This window comes from Eupeodes corollae, chromosome 1 (genome assembly GCF_945859685.1).
Source record: "Eupeodes corollae chromosome 1, idEupCoro1.1, whole genome shotgun sequence".
NCBI classification, from domain to species: Eukaryota; Metazoa; Arthropoda; class Insecta; order Diptera; family Syrphidae; genus Eupeodes; species Eupeodes corollae.
Genome location: NC_079147.1, coordinates 63,563,596 through 63,584,195, shown reverse-complemented (window position 1 = coordinate 63,584,195; position 20,600 = coordinate 63,563,596). Strand labels below are relative to the sequence as shown.

General features: G+C 32.4%; 1 protein-coding gene across 4 annotated transcripts in view; it reads left to right on the top strand.

Annotated features, from left to right (window-relative positions):
* LOC129943330 (uncharacterized) overlaps positions 1 to 20,600 on the top strand; it is a 371,384-nt gene that overhangs the window by 271,879 nt on the left and 78,905 nt on the right. For 2 of the 4 annotated variants that reach the window (XM_056052677.1, XM_056052678.1), the window contains exons 5-7: positions 187 to 314; positions 1,466 to 2,042; positions 12,422 to 12,492. In XM_056052677.1, the coding sequence (XP_055908652.1) occupies positions 187 to 314; positions 1,466 to 2,042; positions 12,422 to 12,492 (776 nt within the window). The remainder of the gene's footprint in view (positions 1 to 186; positions 315 to 1,465; positions 2,043 to 12,421; positions 12,493 to 20,600) is intronic. The other 2 variants (XM_056052679.1, XM_056052680.1) reach the window with 1 other exon arrangement.

The window sequence follows — 20,600 nt, the reverse complement described above, 5'->3', positions numbered from 1 at the left end:
ACAATTCAAAGTTAAACACAGAAAATCAAGTTAGGGATACAAAATTGTACTTACATCAAACTTACTTTCTATATTTTCAAGTTCAAGTTGCTTCATAAATATTCTTAAATTAATTACAAGTTTTTTTTTAATCAATAAAAACTTACTAAAGTTTATTTTTTTAATTGCATTTGAAAAAATTTACAGAGAGGCCTGCCACGATTCATGGACGAACTTACGCCTATCACCAATGTTTGGTTGCATCTGTCCGAATAATCATATGAAAAAGCGCTGTGATCGAATTTTTAATATAGTAAATCACAACCCTTGTGTCGGTGAGTTAAATATACAAAAACAAACCAAATTAAAACACACACACACAAATTAAACACAAAAAATAAAAAAAAATATCTTAAACAACAATAAAAATGATGTTTATTTTTATTTTAATAAATATTATTATATCGAAGAAAACAAAACAAAAACCAAAAAAACAAACAATTTTTATTCTAAACAAGGAGTATACAATTTATTTTAAATGAATTTTATTTTATATATAATTTAAGAGAAATATATTAAAACAAATCAAAAGTTAAACAAATTCTGTGCGAAAAAATATTAATATCTACAAAATGTATCCTTTTAATGGAAAATTTATATCTTTTGTAGGGGAATTATAAGAAACAATTTTAACAAAAATTATATAACAAATGAATCAACGCTTCATTCAACACAGGGAAACAAAAGTAAAAGAAACAAAAATGAAGATTATTTTAATTTTTCATTTTATTTTTTATTTTAAAGGACCTTTTTTAAGTTGAACTGATATCTTTTTCTTTTGAGTTTCTTTTTGTCGAACTATCATCATTTTTAATTTGTTTTTACTTTTCTTTTAGTTTTTTAAACTTTTAATTTGAGAAATTAAAAAAATCTCTGAACTGCACGCTTTTGTGTCAACCCATTTACCATTTACCATGTGGATAATTATGTACTTAATTTTCCATCGTAAAAGAAATCGCTTTAGAAATATCGCACAAACTTTTCTATCAATTTAAAACACATGAGTTTCTCTGTCTTCGCCGCACAAATTGTTATTTTAATTTCACAAAAATTAATCTTCGCACAAATTAATTATCTGATAAAAACGCACTCACATCTTAATTGTGTATGAAGCACATTTTCAATCACACTGTTTTTATTATTGTCGCACAAAATGCAATAATTGCACTTGAGTTCATTGTTTATATTTCACTTAGTTCGTACTTTTTTGTTGTTTTACACACGAGAGAAGAGTAGAAGATCACAAAAATTTTAGATTGCACCTCTCTGTTTATATATAACGCCCTATATTATCCTTCAACCCGATATATTCTACACCTCAATCCTTGAAAATAATCCCATTAGTCCCAGTCCTTTTTCCATTCCAACCACTTTAAATCTCTGTATCGAAGGAAAAACAAAAACATATCTCTCCATCTCTTTGCAGACATAATTTTTTATTCCTACAGCGGCCTTGGCCCACCCCACCTAACCCACCAACGGACATCTTCCTCGGAAACCTCGAACAGTGTTTACCTGGCTGAAGAGGAGGAGAATCTAATTACGGCGGAAATATTCTCACTATATCCACATTTTCTATTCCCACCATCGTCTGGGATGAACCGAAAGATACCCTTAGCCTTGGCCTCTCATAGTCCTGCAACTAATGATGACTCAGATGAGCGTAATGAGGGAATTGTTGCTCCTGATTCTGGTAGCCATCGCAGGAGGGGTGATGTTGACGATGGCGGCGGCGGCGGTGGTGGTGATGGTGATGAAACGTACGATGGTACGGCTGATGAGGCAGATGATGTTATAAGACGACGCTTGGGAATTGTTGTTGGCGTTGGTGCTACTGACAATAATGATGATGATGGTGATGCCAATGCCGGCACCGGCACTGACACCGACAACGGCGGCGGCGATGATCCTGAAGCACCTGATTATATTCATGTAATTAAACCACTAGAACATGAAAGTGATGAGCACTATTTTCAAAGTAGGAAGCATAAAAATTCATCATTGTACGTAAATTTATGAGTGTTATTGGATTTGTAAGGCAAAAGAAAACACATACACATACTTGTATTAAACGCTACACGTACATATATTCCAAAATCACATTATACCATCAGACAATTTTTTTGACGTCAGGTTTTGAGATTAGTTTGATATGTTAAGTACTAACATGGTGTTTACATTCGTTCGATGGCACTGAGTAATTTTGTCGTAAGATGAAACTAAAGGATGTTTTCTTAAAGGTATAGAACTTTGAAATGGAAAAAGACAGAGATGTTTTTTCAAACTGTCATGAAAATTGCTTTACACGAAGAATAGTCTTTTCGAACTCTAATTTATTTATAATTTCTTCCATATGATCGCCACAGCTGACTCGAACTGGAGGTCTAATTTTCGACATATTGCTCCAAAATTTGTAGCCGTATATCGGCAATAACTCGGCAAATGCTGTTCTTTAATTGGTCAATTGTTTCGGGCTTATTAGAGTAGACTAGCGATTTAACATGTCCCCACAAAAAATGTACCGGTCAGTAAGTGAAACCACGGGTACCAAGCGTTTGCACGGTTTACAAGCGTAGATCATGCATTTGTCTTCACAAAATATATGGATTCGTACAGTAAAAATTGCCAAGAGGGTTCTAGTAATAATTTTTTATTTGCCTGTTTCGGATCCTCTTTTAATCTTTACCATGCAACATGCGTTGGTTTAACAAATGCATTCATTGAAAAAATAGCCAATTCGAAATTTGGTTATTAGCTCTCTGTATTAGTGTATTCGAACTAGTTTTTAAAATGTGTTCTTTTAAGGATGGCATTTTAAAACTTTCTAAAGATTTTGAAGAGCTAGTAAAGTCATTTACCACTGCAGTTTCCAAATCAAGTGCATATTTTCTAACCATCGTTATTAAATTCTACCCCTACCTCAAAACGAAATAATGTCAATATCACCCCAACACTTGATATCAAACCGAAACCTCCTTATACCTTCAATTGTTGACTACAATTCGGCTTTCAATAGTAACTGCGTTACTGGAACTGTAATAAACAATTCCATCCCTATTAAAGCTGTCTTGAAACCAAAAATTATTTTTTTATCTCGTCTACACAGAACGAAAAAAGGCATCCTATTGACTATTTTGGTAGTCAATATGACTCTTTGGTAGTCAATTTTCAGCCGATAACCGTGATAGTCAATAGAACAATTTTCGGTTGTCAATTTTGGGATCTGAAATGTTTGTACAATTTGGTGTCAATAGTCAATACGACAACTGCGGAAGTGAATATGACAATTGCGGTAGTTAATATGACAACTGTGATAGTCAATATGACAATTGCGGTAGTCAATATGACAAATACGGTAGTCAATATGACAACCACGGTAGTCAATATGACAACCACGGTAGTCAATAGGACAATTGCGGTAGTCAATATAACTATTTTTGTTGAAAACCGAATTCTAATTTGACTACTCTGTAGTCAATATAACAATTCTCGATAGTCCATTTTTGGTAGTCAATATGACAACCAAATTGTCGTATTGACTACCGAAGTTGTTCTATAGACTATCCCAGTTTTCATATTAACTACCCAAAATTGACAATCGAAAATTGTTCTATTGATTATCCAGTAGTCAATTTTTAAAAATAAGGTTGTCATATTAACTATTTTGGTTGTCAATACGACAATTTGGCCAAATTTCAGGTTGACTATCGACGATTGTTAATCTGACAACTTTTTTTTGTTCTGTGTAGACGCAGTTAGAAAATATAACTTTTCACTTAGTATCTACCAAGGGCATACCTTGTAGCTCATCCATTAGATGTATTAAGATCAGTAAACCAAATACATTGCTTTGTTTCTTCATTTAAATTACTAACGAATCCCACGTTTTTAAAGAATTTACACAAAGTCAAAAACAAGAAGTTTGTTTGAAAACTATAATTGAAAAAACTAAACAGCCTTGCCCTTTTCTTTCAAAACGTAAGGGGGTTTCACAATAAGAGTACTGACATTTTTCTTGACTCCCAATCATTTACAAACGACCGACCTATTTATTTTGAGAGAAACTTGGCATAATTCAAGCTTTTCCGACACAGAACTTTTCAGTCAAGAATTCGAAGTTCACAGGAATGATCGTCATTATGGTAATGCAAAAGATTAAGGTGGTGGTGTTCTCATAGCGGTAAAATATACAGATTTCTTTTCTTGTGTATCTTTTCATTTCAACTATCAATTGAATTAGTTTATTTAAAGATAATGGTGCAGACTAAGACTATTTTCATTTTAAACATTTATATTAATCCAAAAAGTTTAGAGTCTTTTTATAGCGAACTCTCCTTGGCATTAGACTTTCTTATCAGCTTGTCCTGCTCTGACACCAATATTTTACTCCTAAGGTGATTTTAATTTACCACACATTGACTGGATTCCATCTGAAGACAAATCCTGCCTTGAAGCCTCTTTCTCTTCTTCACAATTGAAACTATCTTTTACCATAAAATGCTTGTTACTGACTTACAGCAAAGAAGCTGTATTAAACACTCAAAAAATCGAATTTTCGATTTAGTTTTTTCCTCTGACGCAGTTAGAACTTTTTTTTGTTCAATCTGGTGTCCCTGAGGAAAGCTATCTTGGCCCATTTTGTTCATCCTCTCTAAAGATGCATGGTCATGTCTACGCACAAGTGAAGTTCTCATTTTTTCTACCGACATGAATATTTTATTTCGCTGCTAAAACTCCTTCGCGTCTTCACTTTTAAAGACTTTGGTGTTCATTTTTGTTCCAACTTAGAATGTACACATCATATTAATTTTATTGCCATTGTTCTATGCTTGCTGGACAAATGAGATTAATGATTCCTATGATACTCTTTGCCAATTCCGTCCTCATCTTGAATATGCTTCGCAAGTATGGACTCCCTCTTAGAAAATTCATAGAAAACATATTGAATCAATTCAACATAATTTCATTCGTTTTGTCCTTAAGGGTCTTCCTTCGGATGATATTTATAATCTGTCTCCCTGTGAACTTCGTATTCAGCTTCTTCACAAAATATTTCTTCATCAACTCATTAATCGTAAAATTGATGCACCGAGGCGGAACTCATCACCTGCGTTCATTTGACTTTATACATATTGACTTCGATAGAATTTGCGTCAGATGAGAACTAGGGCCTTGTGACTTACAACTCTTAACCATTCCTGTGTTCTCGGATGGTAAGAAGGCACCTACAATTCTAAGCCGAATCCGAACAGCTAATTTGTAAAAACACTTTTCATGACAAAAATTACTTTTGTAGGATTTGTCAATTCCTCGCATATAACAAATTCCAAGATTTTCCACTATAAGCTTTGAAAGAACATCACCTGGGTTGTTTATACAGTAAGGTTTGGTTAACTTTTGTATTAAAGATTTAAAGAGAAATGATATTAATTATACGTGCTATGGAAGTTTTTGGAACAAATGTAAAGAAAAATCCTTATATACTCGTATGTTGACCAATTTTGTTTTAAAAAACAAATCAAACGCATTTTGAAACTTGTTCGACAACGGCTGAGTCCTGAGATTCATTATTCAGCATAGAGAAGAATTTTGCATGTTAGGTTTTGGCTAACACTTTTTTCTGTAAAAAATTTAAAACAAGCTTCGATAATCTCGTTTTGTACATAAAAACTTGTATATTTATCGCGTTTTCCCAGACCATCTTAGTGTACACAAATGAGCGAATCCCCAATGGTTCAGTGAAGTTGTTTTGCATAATTATTGGCCTATTAGTAGGTACTAAATTTCAGAGTGCCTTTCTTTATCTCATTTGGTTCACAACTGATATGATATTTCAAAATTGTATTTTTAATAAAGTTGAAGTCTGATGAGTTTAAAGTTTCATGAAGACATGTAAAGACTTTCAAAATTAAAACTCAAAAGTAGTGAACCGATATTGTATTTGATATTTACAAAACTATACAAAAATGGCCATTAAATAGAATACAAACATCTTAAAAATTACCCTATTAAAACAGTCTCAAAACACTATCTAAAATACAAATTTTTACAACCTTTGAAAAGCAAACAAATGTTTCAAAAGCAGATATGTACATTTTTAAAATTAATTTTGGATCAATTTCTCAAAATCAAAATAAATCTATAGATTACATTTATACATATACATATGTACATTGTTTTTGATTCTTTAAAAAAAGGAATTCTGTCAAAAAGAAATTAGATGAATTTGAATTTATCAACAATATAGTAAAAAAAGTAAGTCTTAAAGGTTAATTTACTCAATCTTTAAGGCTTTAAATGCTTCAAGTTCATTGGCAAGAGGATATTTCATTTCAATTTTCAATTCTTGAAGTTTTTCATCAACTCTTTCTTTTTTTTCGTTTCTAACTGGCAGTTTGAGAAATACCCACAGACGTACTTCACTTAAATTCTCTGTTTTGACATTAAATAAATAAAAATTATGTCATTCGTAAGCCGTTGCGTCTAAAGTAAATAATATTTACTTTCAACTGACAGTTAAATATTACCAAGGGCTTACCAAAATGGCATCAATACTCTACGTAGATATCTTCAATTGTATACATAACTAAAACGTATATTACAGTAAAAAAAAAACATCAAAATAACAGTAACTTGTCACTATGGCATCAAAGTAATATCGATAAGGATGTATAGAGTGCATGTATATAGCACAAGCACAACTATGTGATGGTAGTAAATGAGAACAAATAAGCTTTTTCGATTTCAAGGACACTCGAAAGCGTATACCACATTCTTATTATAACCTACTTTTGGTGGTTTCTTAATTGATTAAATTAATGAAGCAAAATGTTTGTGGAAAACAAAATAAACTTGTTGAACGAACATGGTTTTATTCAAATTAATTAATTTGTTTTTGTTTATTTAGATAGGGGTTGCCAATGAATATAGGAATACATAATAATTTGATTAAACTCTGTCGCTCCCACGTATATTAAACTACCATTGATTTCATTGTTAATGCCAAGGTTTTTAAAAAATATAACTTTTTTAAGATTTTCAAAAGGTATATACAGAATTTTGAGCCAATTTAAATTCGTAAAGTAGTTTTTTTTTATTTTAAATCTAAAATACCTATCTTCAATAATCATTTTAACTTTTAATAGAATTTCATAAAATTTTCGAAAAGTCTGTTTTACAAGAATTTTAAAGAAACTAAGAACAGTGTATGGTAAAATGTTTTCAACAGAAAAAAGCAAAACCTTTGTAAGCAATATTTCTGTTTGTAACGAATCCGTCTTCTAAACAAGGCTATCACATCATATTTTTAAAATATATTGAATATGCGACCGTCATTGATAACTCCATATTCGTACCCGTCTGTTGCTAGAAGTCTTAAAATATATTAATAAAAATATAATTTTATGTAACATTAAAAAAGTTTGAAATCAATAATTTTATTTGATTTCAAGATATTTTAGTTTTGAGTTGTTTTTGTAGATTAGCATTTTTTGTAAAAAAAAGTTGTCATTTGACAAAAATTTAACTACAATATTTTACATTTGATGAAATATATGTTTTTTAACATAGGAAATTATTGTAATTGGTCAGGTTTGTCGGATTCAAAATGTTAAATTTTTCGACGTTTGATCCCTAAAGTCTAAATAATTTTATTGTTTGCGTGCGTCAGTTTGGTATGTACGTCAGTTCAATACATCATTTTAATGACCACCACTCGAATTGTTGAATGCATCGATTCTATTGAGGTAATTTTCGACCAATTTTTGAAACATATTGGGTGCTATGTCAGCCATGACTTGACGAATGTTGTTTTTTAAGTGCTCAAGAGCTAAAGGTTAATCTGCATAAGTATAGTCTTTCGCGTAGCCGTACAAATAAAAAACAGTTGAGCGGTGTCAAATCGCATAATCTTGGTGGCCAGTTGATATCGCTAAGACGAGAAATTACACGGCCAGGAAATGTCTCTTGAAATAAAGACATATTCGCTAGAGTTATGTAGCACCATCTTGTTGAAACCGCATATTCTTCAAGTTGTATTCCTTAAAAGCAGTCAACAAATAAGTCGGTTATCATATGACCGTAACGTTCCGAATTAATGGTGACATTCGTTCGAAGTAGTACACACCTCCGGACCAAAAAGCGCAACAAGCAGTGACTTTTTGTGGATGAAATGGTCTCTCTCCAATTACTTGAGGAATTTCTCAGAATCCTAAATACGACAATTTTGTTTATTAACATACTCACCGAATGAGGAATTTTCTTCGCCGCTGAAGAAATTTTTTTTTTTTTTTTTTGAAAAATCACCGTCCACCGCCTGTTGTTGAAGCATCCATTCGACGTATCTACTACGTTAAGAATGGTCAGCTGGCTTCAGTTGTATCGTGAGCTGGACTTTATAAGGATGAAGTTGTAGATCCATATTCAGTCCTCATTCCTGAGGATGAGCGCAACGATAATGCACACCCCGGGCTGGCCTTACAATATGTGTAACTATTTCAGTCTCTTCAAATTTCTTCACAATTTTGCCAATTGCTTATTGGACGATTATGTCACAATACCATAATCTCCCTTTAATCACGATATGTGGTTGTGGCAGAACCAACATTTTTGTAGAAGGTCTTTACAATTTTAGTTTAGTTTAGTTTATTAGTCAATCAGAAACTCTTACAAACTAGAACTAACAATTTTTTAAATAAATGCGAAAAACAAGATTTAAATAAATGCATATGAAATTTAAATTAACAAATAGCGAACAATACTCTAAGATCGACCTTACCATTGAGAAAAAAAACTGCGTAACGTAAAAATGTCTGAAAATTCACAGGCATTTTGCTTATGAACCCTAGCATAGAGTTCGATTTACTGAAAAATTAATGTGCGATTTAATTGTTAATTTATCATCCAGGATAACACCTAGATCTATTTTTTGAATTACTCGTTGCAGAGTTTCATCTTGCAAACCGTAGCTAAAATGAATGATATCTTTTTTCCTGGAGCAGGAAAGAACATGGCATTTCGATACGTTCAAATGCAGATAATTTAATTCACAGCATTCGGAGAGTCTAGAAAAATCGTCTTGAAGAAGGATACAGGCTTGACAAGTATCTATTTTTCTATAAAGCTTTAAGTCATCAGCGTATAAAAGGCACTGAGAATTTGTAAAAATCTCAGAAATATCATTAGTAAATAAAAGAAATAACAGAGGGCTGATTTGGCTACCTTGCGGAACATGAATATAGTCTGAAAAAGAACTCTCAATTTTTACAATCTGCACTCGATCTGTTAAATAAGATTCTATCCACTTAAGGAGGTTCGAGTGAATTCCTAGACATCCAAGGTTATGAAGAAGAAGCTTGTGGCTAACTCTATTAAAGGCTTTAGCAAAGTCCGTAAAGATAGCATCTGTTTGGGAGTTTTTCTCAAAATTTGATAGAACATAATTGACAAAAATTGTAAGATTTGTTGAAGTAGACCTTCCTTTTATAAATCCGTGTTGGTTAATTGATATATGCTCACGCACAACGAAGAATATCTTGTCGGAAATTATTTTTTCGAAAAGCTTGGGTATAGTTAAGATCTTACAAATTGGTCTATAATTTGAAATATCTTGTTTGGAACCCGCTCTATTCATTCAGAAATAATCCATTTTGAAGAGAAATATTAAATAATATTGATAATGGTTCTGCTAGAGAAGCAGCTGCTTTTTTTAGCAGAAATGGTGATAATCCATCAGGTCCAGGAGACTTGGAGTCATCAATTCCCTTCAAAGCATTTAAAACTTCCTCTTTGCTAACATGAAGGTTGCCAAGACTAAATTTTTGAGGATTAGTTGGCAGATATTGAGACGGAATGTCAAAAGCATAAACTGATTTGAGGTATCTCGCAAACAAATCACACATTTCAGAAATTTTACTTGTCGAAGAACCCAAATAACTCATACACCGCGTTGTTCGTTTAGAGTTTATAAGTTTCCGAAATTGACTACTATCATTCTTAGTTTTAGCCTCAGCTGAAGATACATATTCTTTATTTGTTTGGGTTGGCGATAGTTTAGCGATACATTTTCGTAAATGTCAGACTTTCAACTGAAAAATAAATGGTTTAAAGACATAGTTTAAAAGATGGTGATTTCCAGCCCTATACTTTTGAAACCGAAAATGGATACATCGCTATATTGTTACGTGATACCATTCTGTCACAATAAAAAAAAAAGCAATAAACTAACCGTTTTTTAACATTACTAAAAGTTGTTAACAATTGATTTTTGACTTTAACATATTTAAAAAAAATCAAGATATTGGCTTCAAACTAATTTCATCTTATGAAAAGAATAGTTTTCAATATTCAGTAAAATTTAGGTAAAGATCGAATTGACAATGTTTTTAAAAAATTTAAAACATACAAAGCATTTTGACCAAACTTCTTTTCAAAAATTTAAAATAATAGTTTCAAACTAATTTTATCTTAGAAACAACATTGTTTTGGATATTCAGTAAAATTAAAAAAAAAATCCCACAGTCAGTGGGCTTATTTTGCAAGAGAAAACAATAAAAATCTAATTAAGTTTGTCTATGTTTCCACCAAAGGTTTATCTCAGTTTAGATTAAATAAATCTCTTTGGTGCGGTGGGCACAAGAAGGTTTAAAAACGATTTAGCACTTTCTAAAATGCAAATGGTGTTTCGATGTTTTCGATGTGTGAAGTGCAATTAAGATAATTTGATTAGTGTTAAACAATAAAGAACTGATTAGTTCAGCACAATATAATAATATGCTACCTATTTCATGCCCATTTTTTTGTAATTTGATTAAAACAAAACTATATTTTTGTACACAAACATGCAAAGAAACAGCCCATAATGCAATATTTGTTAAAGCAACTCCTCCAAACAAATTTTTCTTCTCAATTTTTGACTCGACTCCGATTTCCGACGGGAATCGAGTCAAATCAAGCTCATTTCAAGTCGATCCAGGTATATAAAGAATTGGGAGATCTTCAAGCTTGCTTTAACACCAAATGTTAATGTAGTAGCCCACAAACAAACTCCTTGAAGCAATTGGTGTCTTACCATTTCTTCTTGATAATTGTCCATTTTACTTGTTTAAGTTAGTTTTTTGCTAAGTAAATTTTAACATTTTATTTTCACAAAACTTTCTTCTATTTGTGTGTCTTTTTTATTATTTTGACAGATCTTTTTTCATCTGTACCAATTTTTAAATACAAAAATCTGGCTACTGCGGATCGTTTTGTTGGCAATTTCTAACTGATGATGATGTATTGAAATACCAAAAAACACACTTAATATATAATACAAAATTTAATTGAAGTCACTAGAGTTATTGGTTCGGGAGATATTTGAGGATAGGCAATCTTTTTAATTTCTCTCAAATTCCTGTTATTAAAAATGCCTTCCCAATTTGTGTTTACAAGTTTATTCTTCTAATTAAAATTAAAAATTTCTGTCGGCTCTTTAAAAAAAAACACATATCACCTACAACCTAATACTCGAAAATTTTTCTAAAAACCTTTTATTTAGATTTTATGGAACTTATGTTATGTCTAGAAATGTCCAAATTTTCAATAAGACACATAGAACCAAATACAATAGTTTTCCATGGAAAGTTAATTAAGATAATGTAAAATCGGGTATATTTTGAATTTGGAATCGAAATCAACACTAAAAATGATTCAAGTGTTTCCTTGAATTTTATATTGAGCCAAATGAAAACTCATAACTGAACAAGAAAATAAAAAAAGGTACTGAAATGATTAAACTTCAATTGTATCTAGAAGACAGTTATTTGTTTTTAGCTAAATCATCATACATATTGTTAAAAAATATGTTTTAAGCTTTAAAAGACCGTTTTTCCATGTCTTAAATAATTTAAAAAAAAAACATATTCTAAAGAAATGATGTGACTGAAACGATATACATCGGAATTTGAATTAAGAGCAAATTATTTCTTTAAAAAAGTATTGTCTTAATTTGTCTAACCAGTGTAACTGACATCAACGTAATTATTTTAAATCAAGCACTCTTTCTTCTTCGCATCTAAATCTTCTAGTTAATATTTTAAAAAGACAGTAATTTCCAGATGGTTTGAGACATGGTTCTTTGATCGTGACAGTTCTTTTCTATTAAACTAAACTTCCATATTTCTCGGCTGATGAAACACATAAACATTAACACTTAAACCACACAGACAATATATTTCTTTTTTAAAAATTTCACAAAATAATAAAACACCAAAAAACATTCAATAAAACCAGAATTATTGTTTTTCATAAGAAATGATAGACTAATACCATTTATTTAAAATTGTTTGTTTTCTTTAAATTTTAATTTCAATATAAATTGCACCAAAAATATGCTTTCATTTAGATTGAATGTATATCATAGACATCAAAGTGGAACCGGAAATGGTTTCTATGCCAATACAATGGACGAACGTGGTAAGTTCTATTTTCATTGTTTACTAATACATTTTAGTTCTAAAAATAATCATATTAAATTTATAAACTTAATTTAATAAATGCATTGCATTAAAATATTTGTATGATGTGAAATAAATTACTTAAATAATTTATTTTAATTTTAAATTTTGCAGCGCTTTTGTATAGCTTGTTAAAGTTCTGTAAATTAGAAAATTGCATAATTTAATTTTCACAATATAAGAGAAAGAAAAATTAAAAAAAAAGCTTGGCAAGGGTGGTGTGCAACAGTGTGTAACAGTGGCTTTAGCTACCTACCGTGTTAGGGGTTGATGATACAGCAGCAGCAGCAGCAGCAGTAGCAGCAACGAATAGAAACAGCAACACCATCATCAGTAGAATAAAACTGTTGTATGTTGGTTGGGTCTTACTTCACAAGAAATAAACATTAATACTATGAGAGTATAGTAGGTACCAATATAAATATCCTGCAAAAGCTAAACAATGGAAAGCGTTCACACGAGCACTATACGGCAAAATACTCCTGTTGATTGTTGCTGTGTTGTTTTTTTAAGTTTTACTGTTTTTATTTTGAATCCTCTTGCTGCCCGTTTGTTATTTTTAATAAAGCACCCAGAGGATATGCTGGCACTAATGCACCTAAACGCACAAAACCAACCACTTCAACAGAATAACATATTCAGATTCACCCCTATCCGACCCAATCTCGAACCAACTCTCCCCTGTACTTTCTCTTCCCTTCTCGTTTTCGTTCTCGTCCTTACTCAATCAGGAGAGACAAGCTCTACATATATCTTTTTCTACATATAATATCCTTTTGCAGCACCTCTACGTCTACCTACTTGAATAGCCTGTTTGCTGTGTAGTGTGCAGTATATATGCATCAGCAAGTGAGTGGAAGCGTGTGCGGTTGAGTGAATGTGCGGCAAAACTACTATATGCAGCTTGTATCTTTTTGCGTGAATGTTGTATGCAACTCAAACAAACCTCCATTCCACAATGCACTACCCGACCGACATTTTAGCACCCGAACCTAAATACACCATTGCTCAACCCTTAGCTAACTTTAATACTGCACCACCCACCCATCACCTTAGTGCTTTGTACTACATACACTACACATAAAATATTTAATCTCCTTATCGAATGCATTTTTGGCCGTGCGAGTGTGCGATGCAATTTTTATATCCTTTATCTAGATTTAAAGTCCTTTTGTAGTTTATTTTATGTATAGTATCTATGTACGTAATAATGCAGACTCTAAAGGACAAGCTAAAAACACACACGGCACAAAGCAAGCTCAATAGAACTCCGGGCACACGCAAAGGGAGCTTCAGAGGAGGTCTACCTATATGTTAAACCATAACGATATGTGTCTATATAGGGTCTCACTTTAAAGACTAGACACCGTTACTATTGACGATATATAAATTTAAACTTTCGTATTAAATATCCGTTCTTGTTCCTGTGCTCTGTACAGTCCACCGCTGGGATTGCATGACTTCAATGATTTTGCTATATATTGATGGAATCTATTATGTATATATACTTTAAATAGAAAGATACAATAGCTAGATACATTATATATTTATGGTTAATGTGTAAATAGTGCTTTTGATGTCCATGCTGTGTAAAATGTATTGTTTAGAGATTAAATTATAAACTTATTGCATATTAGATTTTTTTTAAATAAATTAAATTTAATTATTTATTTACTTTATTTTTTTTTTGTTATTTTTATCTTGTAGATTTGTTTTTTATTTTTTATTTATGGGTACATGACTTTATAATGTTTGAGATGAATTTTGTTTTCTTTTTATATTGACAACTATAAAATATATAAACATGTAAATAAATGCATTTGAATTTTATTTATATTAATTAAGTTTGATTTATTTGTTGGTTTCCATTTTTATGATGATCTTTCCCTATAAATAGGCTAGAATGAAAATATTTATTCGGTTTTATTTTTTTTATAAAATATATTCAAATAAATAAAAAATAATTTTATTGTAAATGAGTGAAAAGTTTTAACACATTTAATAGGATTATTAATGGAACATTTTATATTTTAAGTAGATAGATAATTTAATAATTCAAAGGAATTGAAAAAAGTGAAAATAATGAGAAATTAATATATGAAGAATTTTTAAGAAATTTTAATGTTATAGGAACCTTTTCTTAGTTCAGATAATAAAATGAAAATACTAAAATTAACTTAAGCATGTAAAAATAAATAATTAAATTTATTTTAAAATCCATAGTAATGTGTTATACTAATCAATGAGAATCAACAAGAACGAAGTTTGCCTTTATATTACTCAGGAACTCGCCTGCGTGGCGGGTGTATTAGGTTAATTGTGCTTAGAGATAATATAGGGAAGGGGTGTTTTTGGGGGACGACCGAAAATTCATAACGGGATACTGATTTCATTTTGTGGAAGCCAAAAATTTGTAAGGAGACATGAATCGCAGTGATTTAAACTCCCGTTTTTGGGAACACACCCACTTACTTGACTCCGTCGCTCCTCTAAGTTTTCTTCAGTAGCCAAGCAGTCAACATTTAAAATAATAATCAAATAAATATATTTTTATATATATCGGTTCTCAAAAGAATTTTTTACAATAAAAGAAACAAACGAATATTTTCCTAAAGCGGTAAAAACAGTATTTTGACCAAAGGCCAAACTATTGAAAATTATCTCTCTCTAAACTTGAAGAAGTCCTTAAAATCCTCCAAAGAGTTTTAATGAATGAATGAATATGGTAAAATATTAATACAATTTAAAATATGTTATCAAATAAGCAATTGAAGTAGGTACTTTAAAGAGCAATGCTAATCCCGACACATAATTAACCAATCTCTTCCAATATTTCATCTGTTGCTGTTATAGATTTTTCTTTGAATTGAAAGTTCAATACCCGATGATAAATAATTAACTTATAAATATTCAAACAATTTAAATTGATCAATTCATCCATTAAACATCGATTTATCAAATACAAAAACATCAAAATACGATATGATACTCTACTCATACAAATAAAGTGATTGATTTCAATTCAATAAAGCCATAAAATGCGAAGTGATGAGCATCGCTTTATACTTACATTCCACCCAAAAAAAAAAAATAAGGAATAACAAGAAGATAGTCCTTAAATAACAACTTAAGATACTTTGTAACACTGTATATAATACAAAAACTCAGAAAACATCACAAAACAGACAAAACAAGAAGAACAAGCTTAATAAACGTGTCGATAAAGCAATCTCTTTGATGGATTTCAATAGAAGACCATCAGAACGAACGAACAGACGAACAAATGAATGAAGGAATGAATAGAGGGCAGGAAAATGCCCGCGAGCATGCATTCATAGCCAATTCATTTCGGTATTCAGAGAAATGTCTGCCCTCTCCCCTTTTTGCTTCAATCCTTGATAAACCATATCTCCCATCATAATACACTCAATCCACCTCAATCGAAGATGAAAATGAAAACATCCCGTTGATTTCCCATGGAATACGAACAGGAGCTGGAGGACGCTCTACGTACAAAAACAGTTTATAGAAGAGCTCAATATCGGTTTGATATTCTACCCATTTAGTTTTGTGTATAGAGACAGACGACAGGATAATATACCTTCCAACATACTCATGTACAACAGGAAAGCAATATTCCTGACAGGACTTTCTATAGTCTATATATAAATTACACACGACACACAACAACTCCAGGAATAACTACGGTTCTGTGCTGTTCTGCTTCGAACTGTACTGTGCTTCGAATGAAAGATGAGAAAAATCATCTGTTTACTTAAGAGCTTAAAAGTTGAGCTCTTTGTCAGCGTGTGTTTCGATTCATTTTCTTCGTTTGCTTTTTCTGTGTTTTTTTTGTTTGTTTTGTTATCTTTGTTCATGTTTTATGTCTTTCTGACGTCACACAGCCTCTGCTGAAGCCTCCGCATATCCTTCCCGTTCGCAGTTCCTAGCTACCAGTTCCGAGGAGTTCTCATCATTTCCCTTCCCATCCTTGGCCTTGTGACAGTTATCGGTGTATTTTCCAAGCAAATATTTATCCAACACTCATCAGTGTAATCTTCTTGTGTTGGTTTATCTTGTAACGATAAAGGGCAACACGAAGTCCTTAAAATAGATAACAAAAAAGAAAAACAAGTAAATAGAGAGATAAAGCAGATAGCAGAAAAAGAGACTGCTTTGCGTTAAACGGTGACAACTGAAAGGAGCAACAACTTTTCAAAAACTTCAATAGAAGAGGAAAGAAGAAAAAAAACAGAAACATAACAACAAAATTAAACATCAGAAGGACTTTTGCTTTTGATGAAGCCACGGGGTAAATGCGCTATTCATTGACATAGCGTCAACTTAGTGTTAAATTAGTTCGAAAAACTAGAAGACTAAAATGCTGCATCAGTGGAAAGTGATTAAAGAGGAAATCTCTGGAACTAACTTGTGAACTAAGAATAAAAATCGCTTTACTCATTTTTTACTCCTTAAGGAGCCTTGTAAAAAAGGACTTTATGAAGTTCATATTGCTTGAAGGAAATAGTATGCAATTCTGTAAATTGTTTTTCTGTTTGCAGAATAATATGATTTTGGGGTTTGTTGATCCATATTTTTCTCTTGATTGTTTCTTTTTGTTTAAAATTACTTGTTGCTCTGTTGACGAAGGTTTTTTGCTTGAACTTCATGTATGTTTTGAGAATTATGTCTTCTATGACATTTTGAATGCAACTTTAACTAGGTCTTTACCTATCATACATACCGTATGTACAAGTTGTTATTTTAGAATTAAAGAACTTTGGAATATAATGAAACAAAGACAATTTTTTTTTATTGACATGAAATATAAATTATTCGAAAGATAATCTTCTGGCATTATGAATTTGATACAATTTTTTGCATACGACCGATAATCGTATCTAAAAGTCCAATTTTCGAAGACAATAACGTGGCGAATGTTGCCCTCCAAGAGGTTAGAGGGTTAACTTCACCTCGCAAGAGGTAATACTTGTAAAAAAAACTTGAGATGGCATAGGCAGGGATCGAACCATAGACCTCTGGCATGACAGTCCAACGCACTTTTTTTTCAAATTCATTTTTATTTATTCAATCTTAAACCTATCTTAAAGCTAGACAAAAATTCATAAAACTAGCCTAATTATCCATTACTTACAACTAACTTAATGGTCCTATACGGACACTCTAAGTTAAACTATAACACTTAATACTAATGCCTTTCGGCCCTAAGATCTATTTTACTTCAATTTATATTTTATTTATTTCTGTATTTATTAGAAAATTACAGTCCAATGCACTAACCATCATGCCGTTACATAATTTGGAGAAGTGGTTTTTCCATATTCTCAACATAGGCTTCGGTTCTATTGGATTTTTCAATAAGAGCGCAACAAACGTTTTGTTTTAAATATAACAAAAACAGTTTAGAATATCTATAAAATTCTTTATTCCTGCTAAAGAACGTTTGATTTCATTATGAATGGAGCTCGATTTCTTCTACATGGCCACCACGGGCACGCTTTCAAGCATAAATCGGCCGATACTGCTGAAAATTCATGTTCGATATTCCTACGAAGTTCATCAATTGTCGCTGACTCGTAAGCATAGTTCACGTAGATTTGACGTAGCTCCACTGGACGATGTCAAATCACACGAACAAGGCGGCCAAGCGACTTTAACATTTCGTGAGATAACACGTTCTCCAAACTTGGTTTCCGCCGCCCCGGACCAGAAACCACACCAAACCGTAATATTTTCGGGATGCAATGATGATTCATATAAGAGTATTGCGTATGAATTGCTGCCTAAACAATACCGCATATTTTGTTCATTGAACAAAGCCATTTAGCAAAATATGAGCCTCATCGCTGAAGATAATTTTTCACACAACGACGTCACAGAGATACCCAACGCTTGAGAACGACATGTGAGAGACATATTTGGGCTTTCTGCAACTGAAGCCTCAGAGGCAGCTATATTTTTAACAATACCTGCACTTATTTGTTTCACTGGCACGAGGACAATTTGGATTTTACCTGTGGATTCAAATTTTTCCACTAGACGCTTAATTGTTAAACTGCTAGGACGATTATAACGACCATAAATTGGACCCAGCGCTCTTAACGTTGAGGCCACTGACTCCGAATTTTGGTAATAAATTTGAATAATGGCAAAGCTTACGCTTTACTTTTGTAGCGTCCCTCTTATAAGACTCTGTATAAACGGACCTAGGTTAGGTAAGGTTAAGTTAATGTGGCTGTTGATTCAAAATGCACACACTTAGGCCAAAAGAAAAGGCACATTGTGATACCACATGAATCTAGAGAATTACTTCTTACTAGTCGAATCATTTTGAGCTTTTTATAAAGCGAAGAAGATATTTAATATACTTTTAAGATAGTTCACTGGAATTATCAAAAGAGTATTTTCCAGATGAAGTTTGCGTCTTAGTGAAAGAGCAAAGCAGAGAAGGTGAGAGATTGTTTCCTCTTCTTATTCGTCCATACAGCTCCTGCAGATGTCATTTGAGGCTTCACCAAGTGGTATTGCGTGTCTGCCTATAAGACAGTATCCCGTAAGGACACATATTAAGGAGTTAATATGAAGTCTGCTTTGAGATAACAAGCCTTTAGAGTCCTTTAGGTCCAGTGAAGACCATATGAGTTTTGTAGCTGCGCATGTTGGTAAATAGTGCCACCTAGAATTTGCTATCGCAAAAGCTGTTTCTTTTAGCATAACTTTACATGTAGCTATCGGTATACCTATCTTCTCCCCTTTAGGTGAAATAGGTATGACGGTTCCATTTTTAGCGAGTTCATGGGCTCTACAATTTTCTGTGATGTCTCTGTGGCCCGGCACCCAACAGAGGTAAATGTTAAATTGCTGCGCCATCTCCATAAGTGATGATCGACAATCGAGGGCCGTTTGAGATTTGGTTGAGACACCGTCAAGAGATTAAAAAGCAGCCTCACTGTCAGGGAAGATGGGGATATAAGAAGTTGATATCATGTCTTCTCCTAGCCAGGAGATAACCTCTTTGATCGCTAAAATGTCCGTTTGGAAGACGCTACAATGATTAGTGAGGCGGAATGAGATGCTTAGATTAAGCTTTTCTGAGTACACACCAATACCAACTCCCTCATTTGTCTTGAATCTATCTGTATAAAAATGCATGCTTTTGTTATCCAGGAGTTTTGTGTCTTCCCATTCATCTCTGGATGGAATAATAGAGGTTTTCGAGCAGTAAAGTCTATGTACTTTAGTATATAACCAAAGAGGTTTAAAATGATGGAGTGTCCCAAATTGTTGTTGGTCCATTGAGATGAGGCGTTGAGTCTTATAGCTGTACTCTCTCCTTACATAAGTAATGGTCAGATGACCCATGTGTATAGCCAATAGGTTATGCGTGGTTGAAAACCCCATTTGCTTCCTATGGTTTTCTTGCAAAAGAAAAGTGCAACTGTAGCTTTTTTTAACTATTTCCTGTATATAAAGTTGCCAACTTAATTTTTTGTCCAATATCAGACCAAGATATTTGGCTTCATTGGAAAAATGTGTGGTAAACCTTTTATTGAAGGAGGTAAACGATGATTTTTTAAGAGCTTGAGAACTTTAAAAAAAAAAACGCATAAAATTTGCAAAATCTCATCGATTCTTTATTTGAAACGTTAGATTGGTCCATGACATTTACTTTTTAAAGATAATTTCATTTAAATGTTGACCGCAGCTGCGTCTTAGGTAGTCCATTCGGAAAGTCCAATTTTGGGTAACTTTTTCGAGCATTTCGGACGGAATAGCCCGAATTTCTTCGGAAATGTTGTCTTCCAAAGCTGGAATAGTTGCTGGCTTATTTGTGTAGACTTAAGACTTGACGTAGCCCCACAAAAAATAGTCTAAAGGCGTCAAATCGCATGATCTTGGTGGCCAACTTACCGATCCATTCCTTGAGATGAATTGTTCTCCGAAGTTTTCACTCAAAATGGCCATGTAGCGCCATCTTGTTGAAACCACATGTCAACCAAGTTCAGTTCTTCCATTTTTGGCAAGAAAAAGTTTGTTAGCATTGAA